Source organism: Eleutherodactylus coqui, chromosome 3 (genome assembly GCF_035609145.1).
Source record: "Eleutherodactylus coqui strain aEleCoq1 chromosome 3, aEleCoq1.hap1, whole genome shotgun sequence".
Classification (NCBI taxonomy): domain Eukaryota; kingdom Metazoa; phylum Chordata; class Amphibia; order Anura; family Eleutherodactylidae; genus Eleutherodactylus; species Eleutherodactylus coqui.
The window spans coordinates 160,299,038-160,317,880 of NC_089839.1; the positions used below are offsets into that span (position 1 = coordinate 160,299,038).

At 42.3% G+C, this 18,843-nt stretch overlaps 1 protein-coding gene across 1 annotated transcript in view; it reads right to left on the bottom strand.

The window, feature by feature from the left end:
* CFAP92 (cilia and flagella associated protein 92 (putative)) overlaps nt 1-18,843 on the bottom strand; it is a 113,508-nt gene that overhangs the window by 64,802 nt on the left and 29,863 nt on the right. Inside the window, exons 7-8 of the mRNA XM_066596456.1 lie at nt 16,193-16,428; nt 13,835-13,945 (exon numbers count right to left, since the gene is read on the bottom strand). Coding sequence (XP_066452553.1) covers nt 13,835-13,945; nt 16,193-16,428 — 347 coding nt within the window. The remainder of the gene's footprint in view (nt 1-13,834; nt 13,946-16,192; nt 16,429-18,843) is intronic.

Genomic DNA, 18,843 nt, shown 5'->3' on the forward strand with positions numbered 1-18,843 from the left:
TGCTTCTTTCAGTTGTTTGGTATTAGCTCTGACAGTATCAGCCATCATATCCTTTGGCGGCCGAGTCGTCTTTTTTTGCTGCTGATCTGTCCGAGCATTATAGATTTTTCTAGCGACTCTGCTCGCATTACACGGCCAAAATACATAAGCCGGAGCCCGGTCATCTTGTCCTCCAGTGATATATCGGGTCTAATACAATTCAGGACTTCTCTGTTTGTTACTCTCACTGTCCAAGGTAGACGCAGCAGCTTTCACCAGCACCACAGCTCAAACACATCAGTCCTCCTATCAGCTTTTTTTTGCAGTCTAACATTTACATCCATACATGGCTATGGGGATAACGGTGGTTTGCTCTATCCTGGGTTTAGCTGCTATGCCTATATCCCTACATTTCCAGATTTTGTCCATGTTTAGCATCTATGCTAGCTTATGTTTTTTCTCTGGCATCGGTTCTCCATCCTAGTCAATTTTTGAACCAAGGAAGATGAAGTCCTGCATGCATTATATGGCCTTGTTGTCAATTTTGATTTGAATTTGTCCATTTTTTGCAGTTGTCATAATTTTAGTCTTCTTTAAATTCAGGTAGGGACTAGAGATGAGCGAACGTACTCGTTTCGAGTAATTACTCGATTGAGCATCGCTATTTTCGAGTACCTGGCTACTCAGGTGCAAAGATTCGGGGAGCGCCGGGGAGCGGGGGATGGCGTGGTGGAGCGGGGGGTAGCAGTGGGGATCAGGGGGGAGCCCTCTCTCTCTCTAACTCTCCCCCCCCCCACTCCCCGCTGCAACCCCCCGCTCACCCACGGTGCCCCCCGAATCTTTTCACCCAAGTAGAGAAGTACTCGAAAATCGCGGTGCTCGAGTGAAAAAGGGGCATGGCCGAGGACGTTCGCTCATCTCTAGTAGGGACCCATTTTCTCACTTTCAGTTTAAATCTCACATATAAGCTGCTTCAGACCTGCTTCTTGATCTGCAAGCAGAATTGTGTCATCCACGTAATGCAGATTGTTGATGTTTCTGCCACCTATTATCACCTCGGTTTCTAATTCATCTAGGTCCATTTCTGCATAATCACTTCCGCATATAGGTTAAACTAAAAGGGTGAGAGGATGCAGCCCTGTTGGACGCCGTTGCCGATCCCAAACCAATCTGTGTCCCCATACTGCGTTCTCTGTGTCTGGCTGCTATTAATAAAATGCAAGTTTCTCCGAAACTTCTGCACAGATACACACAGTAGTCATATCATTTGGATAAGTGTGCCCGCCACTACCATATGGTGCTCTCAGTGAGGATTGCAAAAAGATGGGGACAGATTCCTCTTAACTGAAGCATGTATATAAGGTATATACACTATACAAAACATATGATACACTTACTGAGAATGACATGAGAATCCACATATAACTACAATACAAACAAACTGGCATGGTACAAACTATAGAAAATGTGTGCTAACAAATAAAACAATGAACATGGAAGTCTAGAAGGAAAAGCTTCACATTCAGCATCCACAAAGACAATTTAAATTCTTCCATACAACTGCAGTTCTGCACTGGGAGCGAGCTACTATGTTTTATTCATAGTTTCAAAATATGATCCCTATTGTGACATTTTCCTGAGTCAGCTATTAGAGGTAACATACAGTGAAACAGAGGATCCCACAGATCTTTAGGCTGACTGAAATTTATTTTCAATGAATGGTACATATTTCCAGGGACAGATGACAGCTTGGAATGAAGGTGGCACCTAGTGTGATGTCAGCCTCAATGCTGGTATCACTTCTTATGTTAATAAACTGTCTGAGCAGGAACTTGGCAGATACAACCCATTGTATAACTCACTTTATTAGTTAATTGTATGTCTACACAGCCGGAGTAGGAATGGGTCTATAATGAGTCTGCAATCTCTGGCAAATAACACTGCGGCAGTAAAATGCAGAGGATAGAATAAAGACACTAGGATTAAAAAATAACTCAGCATTTCTGGTGTCTTTTTTGATTTGGATGAAGAAACTGACATAATTTGCTTACTTCATTTGTGCAGTGCAATATTACAAATACTTATAACCATATCTCTAACAAAAGGAAGGCACAATTGCTTTATTACCATATTTAAAGGGCCCCATACTAATAGAGAACAGGGCGAGTTATTTTTATATCATCAGTTCTTAGCATAGCAATAACTGGCAGGGTGGTTCAGTTTTTTCTGAAGGCAAGACAAGAAAGGCAAACTAATTCTTACCAAAACCACTTTAATTCCAACAGGATAGGGGAAAGAAAAATATTTTCCTTTACGTCCTGCAAGCAGTACAATATGGGGTGTTTCTGCCCCTGTGTAGTGGTGCAATAATAGTGGTTAAGATTGCTATTTGTGGCCTCCCTTTTGTATAGTTTCAGCCATGTATATACTTTCGATTAAGTATGCTTTGTAGGTAGCCTGTTTTAGACTTCCTAGGACCTTGAAAACACCCGAGCATAGTGCCATTCTTGTCTGAGGCTTCTTGTGATCTTGACTCTCTCACAACTGGTAAATGGCCACTACCAGGTGCGATGGTTTCAGTAAACAACATGCCAGCATTGAAACGTAAGCACTTGGTTTGAGTGTAACAAAAGCTGGGGAGCTCCAATTGAGTCAGAAGCTCTGTACCCTTGGCTAGAGACGTCCGGCTTGTGTTGTGAATTTCCCACAGGTTCTCTGTCTTCTCTGGTGGTTCCCCAACTGATGTCCAGTCAGATTATGCTTGTAACACCCCTCGGTAATGCGTAAGTACACTACCGTTCAAAAGTTTGGGGTCACATTGAAATGTCCTTATTTTTGAAGGAAAAGCACTGTACTTTTCAATGAAGATAACTTTAAACTAGTCCTAACTTTAAACAAATGCACTCTATACATTGCTAATGTGGTAAATGACTATTCTAGCTGCAAATGTCTGTTTTTTTGTGCAATATCTACAAAGGTGTATAGAGGCCCATTTCCAGCAACTATCACTCCAGTGTTCTAATGGTACAATGTGTTTGCTCATTGGCTCAGAAGGCTAATTGATGATTAGAAAACCCTTGTGCAATCATGTTCACACATCTGAAAACAGTCTAGCTCGTTACAGAAGCTACAAAACTGACCTTCCTGTGAGCAGATTGAGTTTCTGGAGCATCACATTTGTGGGGTCAATTAAACGCTCAAAATGGCCAGAAAAAGAGAACTTTCATCTGAAACTCGACAGTCTATTCTTGTTCTTAGAAATGAAGGCTATTCCATGCGAGAAATTGCTAAGAAATTGAAGATTTCCTATAACGGTGTGTACTACTCCCTTCAGAGGACAGCACAAACAGGCTCTAACCAGAGTAGAAAAAGAAGTGGGAGGCCGCGTTGCACAACTAAGCAAGAAGATAAGCACATTAGAGTCTCTAGTTTGAGAAACAGACGCCTCACAGGTACCCAACTGGCATCTTCATTAAATAGTACCCGCAAAACACCAGTGTCAACATCTACAGTGAAGAGGCAGCTGCGGGATTTTGGGCTTCAGGGCAGAGTGGCAAAGAAAAAGCCATATCTGAGACTGGCCAATAAAAGAAAAAGATTAAGATGGGCAAAAGAACACAGACATTGGACAGAGGAAGACTGGAAAAAAGTGTTGTGGACGGATGAATCCAAGTTTGAGGTGTTTGGATCACAAAGAAGAACGTTTGTGAGACGCAGAACAAATGAAAAGATGCTGGAAGAATGCCTGACGCCATCTGTTAAGCATGGTGAAGGTAATGTGATGGTCTGGGGTTGCTTTGGTGCTGGTAAGGTGGGAGATTTGTACAGGGTAAAAGGGATTCTGAACAAGGAAGGCTATCACTCCATTTTGCAACGCCAAGCCATACCCAGTGGACAGCGCTTGATTGGAACCAATTTCATCCTACAACAGGACAATGACCCTAAACACACCTCCAAATTGTGCAAGAACTATTTACAGCAGAAGCAGGCAGCTGGTATTCTATTGGTAATGGAGTGGCCAGCGCAGTCACCAGATCTGAACCCCTCTCTGGAGCCTCTCTGGTTTAGGCTTCCTGACTGGCTTTTGCACACTGTTTTGCCTGGCTCTATGTGAGGATATATGCTGTGCTGCTGGGAACCTCTTTTTTCTACTCAGATCTGAACCCCATTGAGCTGTTGTGGGAGCAGCTTGACCGTATGGTAAGCCAGAAGTGCCCATCCAACCAATCCAACTTGTGGGAGATGCTTCTAGAAGCGTGGGGTGCAATTTCTCAAGCTTACCTCAACAAATTAACAGCTAGAATGTCAAAGGTGTGCAATGCTGTAATTGCTGCAAAAGGAGGATTCTTTGACGAAAGCAAAGTTTGATGTAAAAACAATGTTATTTCAAATACAAATCATTATTTCTAACCTTGTCAATGTCTTGACTCTATTTTCTATTCATTTCACAACGCATGGTGGTGAATAAGTGTGACTTTTCATGGAAAACACAAAATTGTTTGGGTGACCCCAAACTTTTGAACGGTAGTGTAAGTAAATAAGTACTTAAAGGGGTTGTCCCGCGCCGAAACGTTTTTGTTTTTTTTTCAATAGCCCCCCCCGTTCGGCGCAAGACAAACCCGATGCGGGGGTTAAAAAAGAAAACCGGATAGTGCTTACCTGAATCCCCGCGCTCCGGTGACTTCTTACTTACCTGGTGAAGATGGCCGCCGGGATCTTCACCCTCGGTGGGCCGCAGGTCTTCTGTGCGGTCCATTGCCGATTCCAGCCTCCTGATTGGCTGGAATCGGCACGTGACGGGGCGGAGCTACGAGGAGCCGCTCTCCGGCACGAGCGGCCCCATTCAGAAAAGAAGAAGACCGGACTGCGCAAGCGCGTCTAATCCGGCGATTAGACGCTGAAAATTAGACGGCACCATGGAGACGAGGACGCTAGCAACGGAACAGGTAAGTGAATAACTTCTGTATGGCTCATAATTAATGCACAATGTACATTACAAAGTGCATTAATATGGCCATACAGAAGTGTAAACCCCCACTTGCTTTCGCGGGACAACCCCTTTAACCTTTGTAGAAATGATTGCAAATGTGTATGGGATATCATTTACTATATGCCACTGTAGTACAGCTCATTCTATTAATAAAATTACGTTAGACTTAACTTCTTGATCTTCTTTAAAGGCGTATCAGAACCTCAAACATCTTGGCAATACAACTGGTAGGACAGATGGAGTTTTAATGAAAACAAGGTTAAATAAATTGAATTTTGCCTCCTCTTTTATATAATCCTAGCACATCTAACTAAAGACAGTGTTGTTTTCTCTTTTATTAAGTTCAGCAGAACCTTTTCTATGCTAGGGAAGAGGGGAAAAATAAGAAAGGAAATATAGGAAATAAGGTAGAGAGGAAGTAGTGTACGTTGGGACTGAGGTCACCAGTTCACTTCCTGTAAGCATTCCAATTATAGAGCCATTTTTAGTCCTCCTACCTCTTTCAGAGCAGCCAGATTTCTGTACTTGTGTGATTTGGTAATTGTAATATCAGTACATTATCTCTTCTTCTGCTACTCTGCTAATTATTTTTATTTTTTTTCCTCTAGTATCCTTATAATTCAAATTAATAATTGTTTTTTAATTTAGGATGTTCGTTGGCGGATCCACTGAGAGATCAGGATGGATGAAAAGTTGTTGCCAAATGGAGACATTTAACATGCGATGATTGTGGCACCCCTCTACCGGTCGACTGTGAGTTTAACCGATGTAAAACATGCCACCCTCGAGATCCAGCTAACGAGCCAATGATCCAGGATGTAGTGATATGGGCTATGGACTTTGTCCATGATTTCATGAAACAGTTAAATAATCCATCACACACACCAGTCGAAAAATTCCAGATGCCAGAACAGAAGAAGTAGGTGCTGTCATCTGAGGGTGAATTCCAAATGCCGGAGTACCCAATTGCCGCCTATTCCGTGGAGAATTTAGAAGAGAATGTGACCAAAACATTTTTATCCATCCGGTCCTATGACCTGATTGTTGACTGAGGAAAGCCCCAGAGTCTACCTCTAGGGGCCCAGGGTGTTCAAAGTGGATGAGACCTTGAAGAAGGAAATGGTAGCCAAATGGAAACATTCAAAGGCTACAATTATATCTAAGAAATTATGGACCTTATTTCCATTGGAAGAGGAGTATAACAGCTGGGGTAAACATCCTAAGATAAGTGTGACAATAGCAAAACTCTCAAGATGCAGAGTTGTCTCAGCAGAGGATGGTTCAAGTTTGCAAGATCCAATGGATCTCAGAGCAGATTGAACTGTAAGAAGTAACTATTCATTAGCATCCACCCAGTGTGCTGCAGCTTCAAGAATCTAGATCCTTTTTTTCGCAGAGGCATTGAGCAGAAAAGTGGTGCAGGACGTGGCCATGACTCAGATAAGAACAGGAAAGCAGACTTTTGATGCGCAAACTACAGAGAACTTGCCAGCTGCCCAAATTCCAACTGGAGGTCGCTTGGCTTAGTTTTTCTAAGACTGGCAACAGAAGATAAAGGACCCTTGGGTTCTAGACATTATCTGAGAGGGTTCCAAAAAAAAAAGAGTTCATCCAGATGACAAGAGACAAGTTTTTCCAGACTGGTTCACTCTCTGCAGAAAAGCAAAAGATGTTGGAAGATTCCAACAAACAGTATATCAGGAAAGGAGCACTAGAACTAGTTCCATGACAAGACAGATGGTCAGGAGTTTCACGAGATTGAAGGCTTATCATAGACGTAAAATTCCTCAGTTGTCACATTAGGAGAAGATGCCTTTGAATGGAAACAAAATTGTTCTCCTACATCCTCAAGAAGGAGAATTTTATGATCATCCTAGATCTCAAAAGACGTCTATTTCCAAATCCAAGAGCTAGACATGGTTTCTCAAGATTCCTATCCGTACACAGACATGTGTCTCTACGAAACCTAATTAAAGAATTGGGTCTAATGGCAACTGCAATGGAGTAGTTCCTTGGGCTTTGTTTCATATGAGACCTCTTTAGAAACAAACTTGAGCTTGGTCGGACCACACTCCCAATGGGCTAAGCAAAAAGTGCACTCTATCTTATCAGGCCTGTCACTGCAACAAACGGTGGAGTTGTGTAATGGACAGGAAGTCCATGGTCCAGTCTCGCTAGACCATGTTAACCACAGATGCCTCCTAGGTAGGTCGGGGTGTGCATCTAGAATAGATATCAGTTCAGGGTACTTGGACATTTTTGGAAAGACAAGATTCTACAAACCTGAGAGAACTCAGAGCAGTTTACCTATCATTTCTTGCATTCCATTTAATCTGGGGAGAGAAATGAAGAAGAAGAGACAACATAATAGTTGCTCACTGCATCAACAAACAAGGGGGCACCGTTCCTATTCCCTTCAGGAAGAAGCAGACAGAATTTTAACTTGGGCAGAAAACAATCCAACCCATCTATCGGCAGGCCACATTCATGGCACTGTGAATAAAGTCACAGATTAGTTGAGCTGAGGCCACACTGTGCCAGGAGAATGGTCTCTGAATCCAGTAATCTTCCATCAGATCTCGCTCAAATGTGGTATGCCAGTGTTACCATGAGGCTGGTCAGGGACCACGTGTGGCAGCGGCGCAGTTCACTGCGGCGTTCTGGGATGGTGTTGCGCCCATGTTCGGGTCAGCAAGCGGCAGCGCCGTGCTCTGGTGTGCGTGCGCGCATTCCTGCTATGAGAGGTGCCCGCGCTCTACCTCTGTGAGTTATAGTGGCTGGCTGGGAGCTCCAGTCAGCCGGCTTAATTGGTCTCCGCACTAGGGGCGGAGACTCCTGAATATAGTCTGGCAGCTGCTGATAGCAGTTGCCAGTTATTTGTTCCGTTCCCTGTGTGTCTGACTTCGGTCCTGCTCCAGTGGAAGTTACCTTGTCTCGATCAAGCTCTGCCTGTGTTCTGTAGTTTTCCTGTCGTGTTGGTTTATTCTATCGGCCTAGCCTGTCGGTATTAGTAAGTTGTCATCTGTATAGGTACAGCGGTTCCTTCCTGTCCTGCCACTAGGCAGTGTGGGGTCAGTGTTGGCAGCCTGGACCTGTCCACCTTGGGCTACCTCCAAGAAGGGACATTGGCGTGGGTGAGGATCAGGGAGTCCCGTGCCGTGCATACCTGTGCACACTACTAGTACTGTAACAGCCAGAAATAGATCTCATGGCGACATGATTCAACACCAAGGTGGAGAGATTTTGTTCTCTATATCGAGAGGACAATCCCTTGGCAGTGGATCAGGCTGGCCTATAGTTTCCCTCCAATTTCCATGATTCTGAAGGTATTCATGAAAATCAGGCAGGACCAGACATCAGTAATAGCAATCATTCCATTCTGGCCAAAGAGGTTACGGTTCACCCAGCTCATCGATATGAGTCAAGGGCAATACTGGAGGCTTCTCCCAATGTAGAACCTGATCTCCCAATGCACGTAGCTCTGCACGCATCTCAAGACCCATAAAAGGGTTGTACCAGAATTTCAACTTATTCCCTATCCACAGCATAGGGAATTGCTGATAAGGTAGTATCCCACTGCTGAGACCCTCGTCAATCTCAAAAATAGTAACATAGTAACATAGTTTGTAAGGCTGAATGAAGACAATGTCCATCTAGTTCAGCCTGACTAGCTTTCCATCAATGTAAATTATTTCTGGAAACAGGATTTCAAAAATAACATTATACTAAACAAATGCTATTCATTAAAAAGGTTTTATCTCACTCATATAAGCATATCTAATGTAACAGCTGCTTCAAAGTTACACAAATCTGTCATTTATTTATATTACAGTAAATGTCTCTATCAAGAGATAAGAGCCTACTAGTGCCCCATGCCCAAAATCTGTTACCAAATGTGGTTTCCAAGGGTTATGTCCACTAGCTGGCATTGCAATCGGTGGTCACACATGTGCAGATGTTTTAGATGTGCTCAGTTGCGCTATATACTTCCTGCTTTAGCTCTACACTACCAAATATTGATCAGCAGAGACTTTCCTAGAGAGCTGAATCTAGAAGCTATTTTAACAGTTTTTATTAGTACAAAAGTTACATTTTCCTATAATTTCTGAAAAACAATCTTAATAATATTTATAATTGTATAATCATTCTGTGTGCTGAAGACATGCTGATTAGGCTGCATACACAGCGCTGAGTACTGCAATCCTCTGTGTATATATAATTCCCCGTTCCTGTACATTATTATAACATACTAGTTAGAAGATAGTATATAGGGTGCATGATAATATACAGGGGGATAACAGTAGAGAATTATGGGAGAGTGACAGCACACAATGGGTAATGCACTGACTGCCCACAGATTTAAAAAAAATCCAGGAAGTAAGGTAATTCAATGGAGATATCAAAACACTGAAAAATGTGGTATTTCCACAAAAAGTGCTCATGAAATTGATTATAAACGTAGTCACTGTTCCTATTTTGAGATTAAAGGGGTTTTCTACACAAAATACTACTCCTCAGGATAGTTTATCAATAGTTGATCTGCAGCAGATTGGAGGCCCGCTGTCAGCAGCAGGATACACAGGGGTCAAGGTGGATGCTGCTCTTCTGACCCCTATGTAGTGGCCAGCACTTATAACTGCAGGCGAAGCTCCGATTGATTTTACTGAGAGCTGCTCCTGCATTTCCAAGCACCAGCCACTGTACACGGTTGAAGCAACAGCGGGCATCGGATCAGATGAACGGCCAGGGTCCCGAGCAGCGAACCCAGCCAATCAACTATTGGTATTTTGCGTGGAAATCATCATTTAACCCCCCCCCCCCCCCCCCCACCTCTTACCCTTTACCCCATACAGTTTAGGACGAGCTCTACTCCTTCCACAGGAAAAAGGACATTACAGTTTTGGATGAACAAAGCTCGTACTAATCCAAACGTCTGCAGCTCTGGTTCTGTTAGTGCTACCAATATGCTTTCATTGGTGTCATTTTAAAGGCAATACTCTTTTACCCGTTAGTTACCACCCCATTGCCTTTTTACGTCCTGGTTTGCTGGGTTTTAATCTTCAGGGCCGTAAAAACACGCTCGCTCTGAAGATTCAAGCCCTGCGCAGTATGGATGTGGCAGCTCCATACTGACGTAGGTAGCCGACAACCTGGAGCTGTCATGAGGGGCTGAGAAATCCAACCCTCAGTCACATGATCACCACTATCTACCGGATACTGGCGATCACGTTAAAGTAAATAGAAAGTGAAAAAAAAGTTAAAATTTCAGCTCCAATCCGTGAGGGGAGCTGAGAGTACTCACCTCCCTCCTCCGTGATGTCCCGCGGCGTTCTGGTTTTTCAGGACCTGTCACTGGCATATGTGTACGCGCACCAGACGTCATTGCGGCATGCGCATAAGGCCGGGAGGCCCAGGAAATTTAAAATCGCCCTGATCCGGGCTAGTATGTATAGTTGAGAGCAGGGTGATGTCACAGAGCACCGATGTATGTGGTTCCCAGTCACATGATTACTGTTATCCAATAAATAACTGCGATCATGTAAAGTAAAAAAAAAAAAGTTCAAAAAAGTGTAAAAAAAGAAAAAGAAGTTTAGGTTTCATTTCCCTTTACAGATTATATCCGTGAGGGGAGATTAAATTATGTACCTAAGGACCCCGGATTTATCCGCAGACCTTACCACGGATGCATGCACAGAAGCTGCGAACTGCCGGGGTAATTTAAAGTCTCCCTGCTTCTGGCTACCAAGCGTAGCCGAGAGACTGTAGATTTCACCAGGGGTCTTGGTACACAGTCCATGGTCCACTGCCATTGATATCACTTGCAAGAAAGATATACAGCATACAGTTTAACTATATGTGGACAGAGCCTTATGGAGAATAATCGCAATAACGTAAGCCATAGTCTGCAACAACTGCAGAGACTGTCAATAGTGCCGAATGCTTTCAGGCAGCACATGCAACACGTTGAGATGTGCCCACAAATGCATAAAAGTGAACGGGGACCATAGACGTAATGTGGGTAAATAAAAAAAAGCTTTGGAAAAAACATTCCACTTGTTCATCCTTGCTTTCACAGTATTGTTTGAGGTGGGCTACTTTTTTGTGGTCCACCCTGTATTTACTTGATGGCGCCTTATTAGTCCTGACAAGTCAAATCATCTTTTGTATGCATTTGCTGCCTGAAGGCATTTGATACTATTGACAGTCTCTGCAGCTGTTGCAGGGAGAACATCATGGGGCAGATTTATAAAAGTTGTCTAAAAGAAAATCTGTCTTTGTTGCCCATAGCAACTAATCACAGCACAAATTTCATTTCTTATACTGCCGAGATAAAATAAAAGCTGCGAACTGCCAGGGTAATTTAAAGTCTCCCTGCTTCTTGGCTACCAAGCGTAGCCGAGAGACTGTAGATTTCACCAGGGGTCTTGGTACAAAATCCATGGTCCACTGCCATCGATATCACTTGCAAGACAGATATACAGCATACAGTTTAACTATATGTGGACAGAGCCTTATGGAGAATAATCGCAATAACTTAAGCCATAGTCTGCAACAACTGCAGAGACTGTTAATAGTGCCAAATGCTTTCAGGCAGCGCATGCAAACAAAGGATGATTTGACTTGTCAGGACTAATAAGGCGCCATCAAGTAAATAAAGGCTGGACTATTAAAAAGTAGCCCACCTCTGACAATACTGTGAAAGTAAAGGTTTTGGTACCAGTAGAGCAAAGTGTAATTATTCTCAGTGAGAGAAACCAAAGTGCATTGCCCTTTGACACACAAATAGGAACTTAGCCCTGTAAGGTAAGGAGCTGCAAGACCTGTTCACATATACTGACTGTGGACAGGATACAGATCCCCAACACACAGCAGGGCCTGTTGTGTACCTGATCTGGTGCAGTAAAGGTCCTGTTGGGGGGCTTTATATCGGGGAAACAGGACAAAAACTGAGAGCTAGGATGAGATCCCATCAACACTCAATTAGAGGGAAAGACTGAATTACCTGTAGCAAAACATTTTTGTGGTCAGGGACACAGCATAGAGCAGATGAGAGTTATCATACTGAAGGGCAATTTCAAGTCGCAGCATCACAAAAGAATCTGGGAGTACAAATTTATAGCCAGTTTGATACCCTCAAGAATGAAATGAACCTCAGCCCAGGATTCTTGCATAAGTGGAAAATATGAAAGGTCTGAAGGAGGTCAAGAGGGATGTCCTCTTCCCAATCATTTTTTTTAACTTCATAAAAATTCAGAACTTGACTTGTAATAATGTTGCCATCCAATAGGTGGTGCAGCATCTTCTTCCATGTGCAGGTTGAATAATAAATAATAAAACTGTCACATTCTTGAGCTCAATGGACTGATCAAGTATTTATGTCTCAGCTCAGTTTGTCTGTTGTTTTAAGTTTTAAATATGAAAAACAGTCTCAAATTTCTGTGTATGAACATTTGTATTTCAATCAAAAGGAGTGTCCTCTCTGTATTTGTTTATTATATACGTGCCCCATCCAAACCAGTTCTATTTTAGCCGGAGGAAAGATCGATAGAAGATCCGAAAGCTTGCTGTAGCATCATGTATTTTTGTTAGTCATTAAAAGGTATCATATCTACAAGATTACTTGGTTTCTCTCACTGAGAACAATCACACTCTGACAACACTGTGATTGTTTGCAGCAAGAGAAACCAAGTAATCTTGTAGAGACGATACCTTTTAATGGCTAACAAAAATACATGATGTAATAGCGAGCTTGTGGACCTCTCGGGTTCTTCGTCAGGCTAAAATGGAATAGATCCGAAGATGCAATAGATCCACAGTGGCCGTGCACTTTTCTAACCATGGACATGACCTAGGAGATATGAGAGTTTTGATATTGAAGGGTGGTTTCAAGTCACAAAACCACAGAAGAATTTGGAAATATAAATTTATAACAACTTTTGACACGCTGAATACTGGGTTAAATTATTCCCAAGGATTTACTGGTGAATGGGAGGTATGAGACATCTATATACACACTTCTCAGAGTTGATTTTCGATGGTTATGTGAAATCCTTTGCTGAATGTTATGGAAAACCTCTGACGTCTGCACTGATGGAGGCCTTAGTTTTTTTCATATTTGCAACCCACCCGGTTTGGTGCAGTTTCTGAACCAGGCTCAGACTACAAAGCTGAACAGGTTGTTTTGTACCTGGGTACTTGTCGGCACAGGCCTCTTCCATTTCCTTAACTGATCTTCTTGGCACATAGCCTTCCACAATAACTATTCACATTTTTTTCTGAATCTGTTAGCAGACAGCATCACTGTTGAAGAGCTGCAGGCAATATCAGCCAACACGTTGAGATGTTCCCACAAATGCATAAAAGTGAACGGGGACCATAGACGTAATGTGGGTAAATAAAAAAAAAGCTTTGGAAAAAACATTCCACTTGTTCATCCTTGCTTTCACAGTATTGTTTGAGGTGGGCTACTTTTTTGTGGTCCACCCTGTATTTACTTGATGGCGCCTTATTAGTCCTGACAAGTCAAATCATCTTTTGTATGCATTTGCTGCCTAAAGGCATTTGATACTATTGACAGTCTCTGCAGCTGTTGCAGGGAGAACATCATGGGGCAGATTTATAAAAGTTGTCTAAAAGAAAATCTGTCTTTGTTGCCCATAGCAACTAATCACAGCACAAATTTCATTTCTTATACTGCCGAGATAAAATGAAAGGACTACGGCCAAAGAGTGTGGTGCAGGGATTAGAGGTCGACTACTTTTCCGTGGCCCACCCTGTAGTATTTGATGCAGCTGTATAAACTCATGCTATTCAGTCACTTTTGAGCTGCTCTCCTGCTGAAGATCAACCACTATCTACACTTACCAGCAAGGAGTGGCATAAAGTTAATACTCAGCGTCAAACATTTCCTTTCTCCTTGAAGTGATCGAATGCTCGAGGCTTTTTCATATTTCTCTGTCTCTGTTTTTTTCCTGACTGGGGAAATAAAGGAATACGTAAGTGATGAAATACTGTTGTTTCTAAAAACAACATCTAGTGAGTTAGACTATGTACAGACTATAGAATTTAACTGCTGAATATCAAACGCCAGAACAGACACCACACTGAGCTCGCTGTCATAATGCTATGTTCCCAAGATCTGAAATTACTGAACCATTTTCACAGGACAAAACTACAGTACAAACTGCTTGGATTAATAGCTGTGCTATAGTGGTTTTAAATGTGGTTTTTAATGTTACGGTTTTATTCATTGAAGACAGTAGTGCAATCTGAAAGCTGTGAGGTTTTCTACCACATTCTGTAAAAAAAGATTTGTAGAATTAATTAGTTACTGCTACAATGTAGCATCTGGCCGATGCTATACTCTGGGATTTTTGTTCTCTAACTTTAAAGAAAAAAAAGTGGCATAAATATATGCAATAAATGCAATATATATGTAGACTAAAACAAAAAAAAAATGTTAGAATATTTTACTATACGTTTTAACATTCTATAAAGTGTGATTGAAAAATAAAAAAAAGATCCACAACAAAATAAAGGCATCATAGCAGGGTGGCAAAGTAGCAAATAAACAAAAAGAAGGTGATATAATCACAAAGCTATGGGTGTATCGGGTGCTCATCGCTATATTGCAAAAAAAGAAAAGAAGAAAGGATCTCCAATATCTGAACGAACAAAATATAGGACTGTAATACAACATAGTTTTCAAGAGTGCCTTGGCATTGCGACTGGCTATGCCCATGAAGTGTTGGCAATCCCTACCCACCTCTCCACATTCCCTGTTTGATGATGCTTCATTTTTGTTAAAACAAGTGTTTGGTTTGGAGGGGAAAATTTTGCTAATTCTGTCCGGAGTAAAGTATCACATTAGAAGAGGTTTCTTTGACATTAAGAGATTGAGAGCAAGCATGTGTGATATCCCACATTTGTTACCAGGAAAAAAGTCATTTAGGGTAGGGCCTAACTCCAAAGCCAACATGGAAAATAATGGAAATAAAGAACTTTTTACAATTATTCCCTCAATATAGATGACACGAGTCAGTAAAAACCTACATAGATTAAAAAGTAAAGAAAAAAATTAAGATCCTTGAAATCGTGAGGGCTAAAAAATAAAAATCATTCTAAGCGTAAAGTTGACTACACATACTAGCAGAAAGTCTAATGTGTATGAGGGACCCCTCCATTCCCAGTTGTCAGAATTTTGAGTATGATGGATTTCGACATGTCCAATCTTTTATATTCAAAGGAGAGAAGTTGGTGCCAGACAGATCTTATTCTCCTATCCCCATTGAAGACCATGGTTGAGTCAGGAGAAATGGCTGTCAGCTAAATGAGTGAGTATGGGCAGCTTAAAGGAGTATTCCAATCTCGGCTTTTCATGGCTGAGATGCGAAAACCTAGCCCTTCAACAACCTGTCGGAAACAACTGAGCACTTCAGCCTAGTACTGTTCCTGTAGCTCTTATTAAAGTAAATCAAAGCTAAAGAAACTCGGGGGTTTATGGAAACAGCGTAGTGCCCTGTGTTATGCGGTTTCCATAGCTCCCATATACTTCAATGAGGGCTATGGAAACAGTGCTGGGCTGAAGCACTCAACTATGTTCATAGTTACCAGATGGGTGGTCGGTAACTACAGCAGCGGTTTCCCATCTGGGCTGTGAAAAGATGGGAACATCCCTTTACAGCTCAAAATCAATCTGGCTTTAGGACATCACAATTGGTATCACTTTAACCTTAACAAATAAAATAATTTTACGAGCTTTATTGGCTTTTGATGTTTGGTGAACTGTATAAAAAAATGTCCAATTTGCATTTTATACATACTTATGATGTCCCCCAAGAAGCTTCAATTTTTCGCAAACATGAATGAAACAAGGTATTGTACAGATACATAGAAAAAAGTTATGAGCCAGTAAAATCAATATAGTCTTAAGGTCTCAAATTCCCCTTTCTAGTCCTAAGGAGTTATAGGATTCATAGGTTCATTGGGAATGATATATTACGACATTACACATTGCCTTCATAAAGCAGCACCCATGCCAAGCACCCCAGCGCAGTCTGCATAGCGGTACCATAAAGATATGATGTAAATAAAAGTTTTATTTGGTGATTCTTAGCTTCGTGCTGAGCTGGGGCACTCATGCTGATGTATTCCTGTTTTGTGCTCAGAAAGAAATGCTCAGAAATACACAGTCTTGTTATTGAGCATTTTCTGTACATATACCTTTATCTGCGATCGCTGTATCAGAGTGCTTAAGATGGTACAGAACACCACGTTCTCCCTTTGATGGTGAGGCTTCTATTTTCTGAGCTTTTGAAGATTTTATGTTCAATTGGAGTTTCTGTAAATCGCCTTTCATGTCTGTCCAGTTCCTTGCCGATTTCTGCTTTCCTGTCTGTACTGCCGGCGGTTTTTCTGATCGAGCCACAACGGATAAGCCAAAATTACACATCTCTAGCCTGTCAAAAAGATTGATAAGTAATACCTCTTATTGGAAAGATGTTACTGCAAATAGCTGCAACTAGTTACAAGTTGTCAAACCGTATTGTGACAAGCAGCCTTCATGGCAGAACTCTTTTATAGGCAGTCAGTATTTATAGTATATGATGTTTCAGTTGTATTTATGCTACTGTACAATGTGATCGCACATTCCGGAAGCGGAGGTTAACTGCAACCACTTAAAGCTTCAGCCTTTGAGAACTGTTAGCCTTGACACATGGCAGCCATGGCTAAAATCACATTCAAACAGAATCGTAAACACATCTGTTCTTGGGTAGGACGACTACTCCTGGGAGAGGCTCAGGGAGCTGGAGGTTAGAAGGTGTGAATAGGAAGAGCTAGAGAGCAGACGTTTGCATCTCCTGGTACAATGATGATATGTTTCAGAAGGAGCGTATCACATAAAAAACTAAAGGATAATGCTGACAATACGAAGGGTTAGATCTCATCGTATCCACCGGCTCCAACTCTCACCGCAATAACTAAATTTCAAACCCAGTTTCTCTAATATACCCTTGTTTCATTTACTACTTTGGGTTCAAATCTTGAGGTATGAAATTACTATAAATTGCATAAGAAAGTTAGTGAGGCTTGAACAATCTCGCTGTTGACAAATACAATTGTTCTACAACAGGTGATATGTATGTTAATGTTTGATTTTTACTACTGTTTTCAATAAAAATTATTGAACAAGAGAAGAGTTAGGGACGGGTTTGAATTGCAGAACCCCCGTGGTGTATCTGAGCGGATGATCCGCAGTTTAAGCCGCCCATAGACAATCATGGGTGCCCGCAGCTTAATTAAAGCATGTGGATTTGTTTTGCAGACCTTCCTCTATTTTGCTGCGGATCCCGCAGAGATGGCTTCCATTGAAGTCAATGGAAGCCATCCGATCTGCGGCACACCAGCAACTGTCACTGCAGGCATGTCGCGGGTCCTGCGGTAAAGCAGATTAAAAAAAAAACCTCCACTGCGCATGCGCAGGGGCGTGACGGCCGGCGGGTGCCCACATCCACAGAGGAGAAGACGGACGATCTGCACAGCCACGCAGAGTATCCGGAATGCTAAGTAATGTGCTCATGCGGCGGGCAGGGTGGGATTCCGCGCCGGGGCTCCTGCCCACAGAATCCGACCCGCCCGTAGACATCAGGCCTTAGCCATTGGAATATATTCTGCTATGTTTTCTAATATAAGGGCAAACTGGAAAAAAGTGGACGGAGTAAGAAAAAGTTAATTGTAGCATTCAGCCTTTCGTAATATACTCACTGTCAAAATAATCTGGGCTGCCTCTAGATGTGATACAGGCGGGCATGGAAGCTCTAGTACCCTGTTGGGCCGCCTCTAGCTTGGATACATGATGTGATACTGGTTGGCATGGAAGCTCTAGTACCCTATTACACCACCACTAGCTTGGATACAAGATGTGATACTGCAGGCATGGAGGCTCTAGTACCCTGTTGTACTGCCTCTAGCTTGGAAACAAGATGTGATACAGGCTGGCATAGAGGCTCTAGTACCCTGTTGTACCGTCTCTAGTTTGGATGCAAGATGCGATACAGGGGTGTATGGAGGCTCTATTACCCTGTTGGGCACCTCTAGCTTAAATACCAAATGTGATACAGGGGGACATGCAGGCTCTAGTACCCTAATGTGCACCTCTAGCTTGGATGCAAGATATGATGCAGGTGGGCATAGAGGCTCTAGTAGCCTATTGGGCACCTCTAGCTTAGATGCAAGATGAGATACGGGTGGGCATGGAGGCTTTAGTACGCTGTTGTGCCATCTCTAGCATGGATATAAGATGTGACAGGGGTGGGCATGGAGGCATACAGGTTTCGCATGGTATCATGCGGCATATCTATCCACATTTGCTGTAACTCAACCTTTAGATCATGCAAACTCATAGGGTGTTGAAGTTGAAATCCTAGATGTCCCATTTATGTTCTATTGGTGATAAATCTTGTGACCGGGCAGCCATGGAAATGTGACAAGACAATGTTGTGGAGACATTTCTGTAACCCCCTTGTGTGTGCAGCCAAACATTATCCTGCTGGAAAATGCCTATTTAAAACGCTGAGAGGAACACATGTGGCTGCAGGATGTCTTGAGCATATCGCCGATCTGTTATTGTCCCTTGTACCACTATTAGGGGTGACCGACTGTAATACAAGAGCCTCTTGAGAGTCTATTTATAGGACAAGGGTGGAACCACTTTTAGGGCATCAGGTAACAAGGCTGTTCATCTAATCACACCACAATTCTAAGCATTTGCATATTTGTAACTGCATTCCAAGTTTTGCAGTAAAACAACAACTTCTTCTAGGGGCGAGGTTTTTTTAAAAAATAAAGAGTGTAATCGAAACTCTGATTAAAAT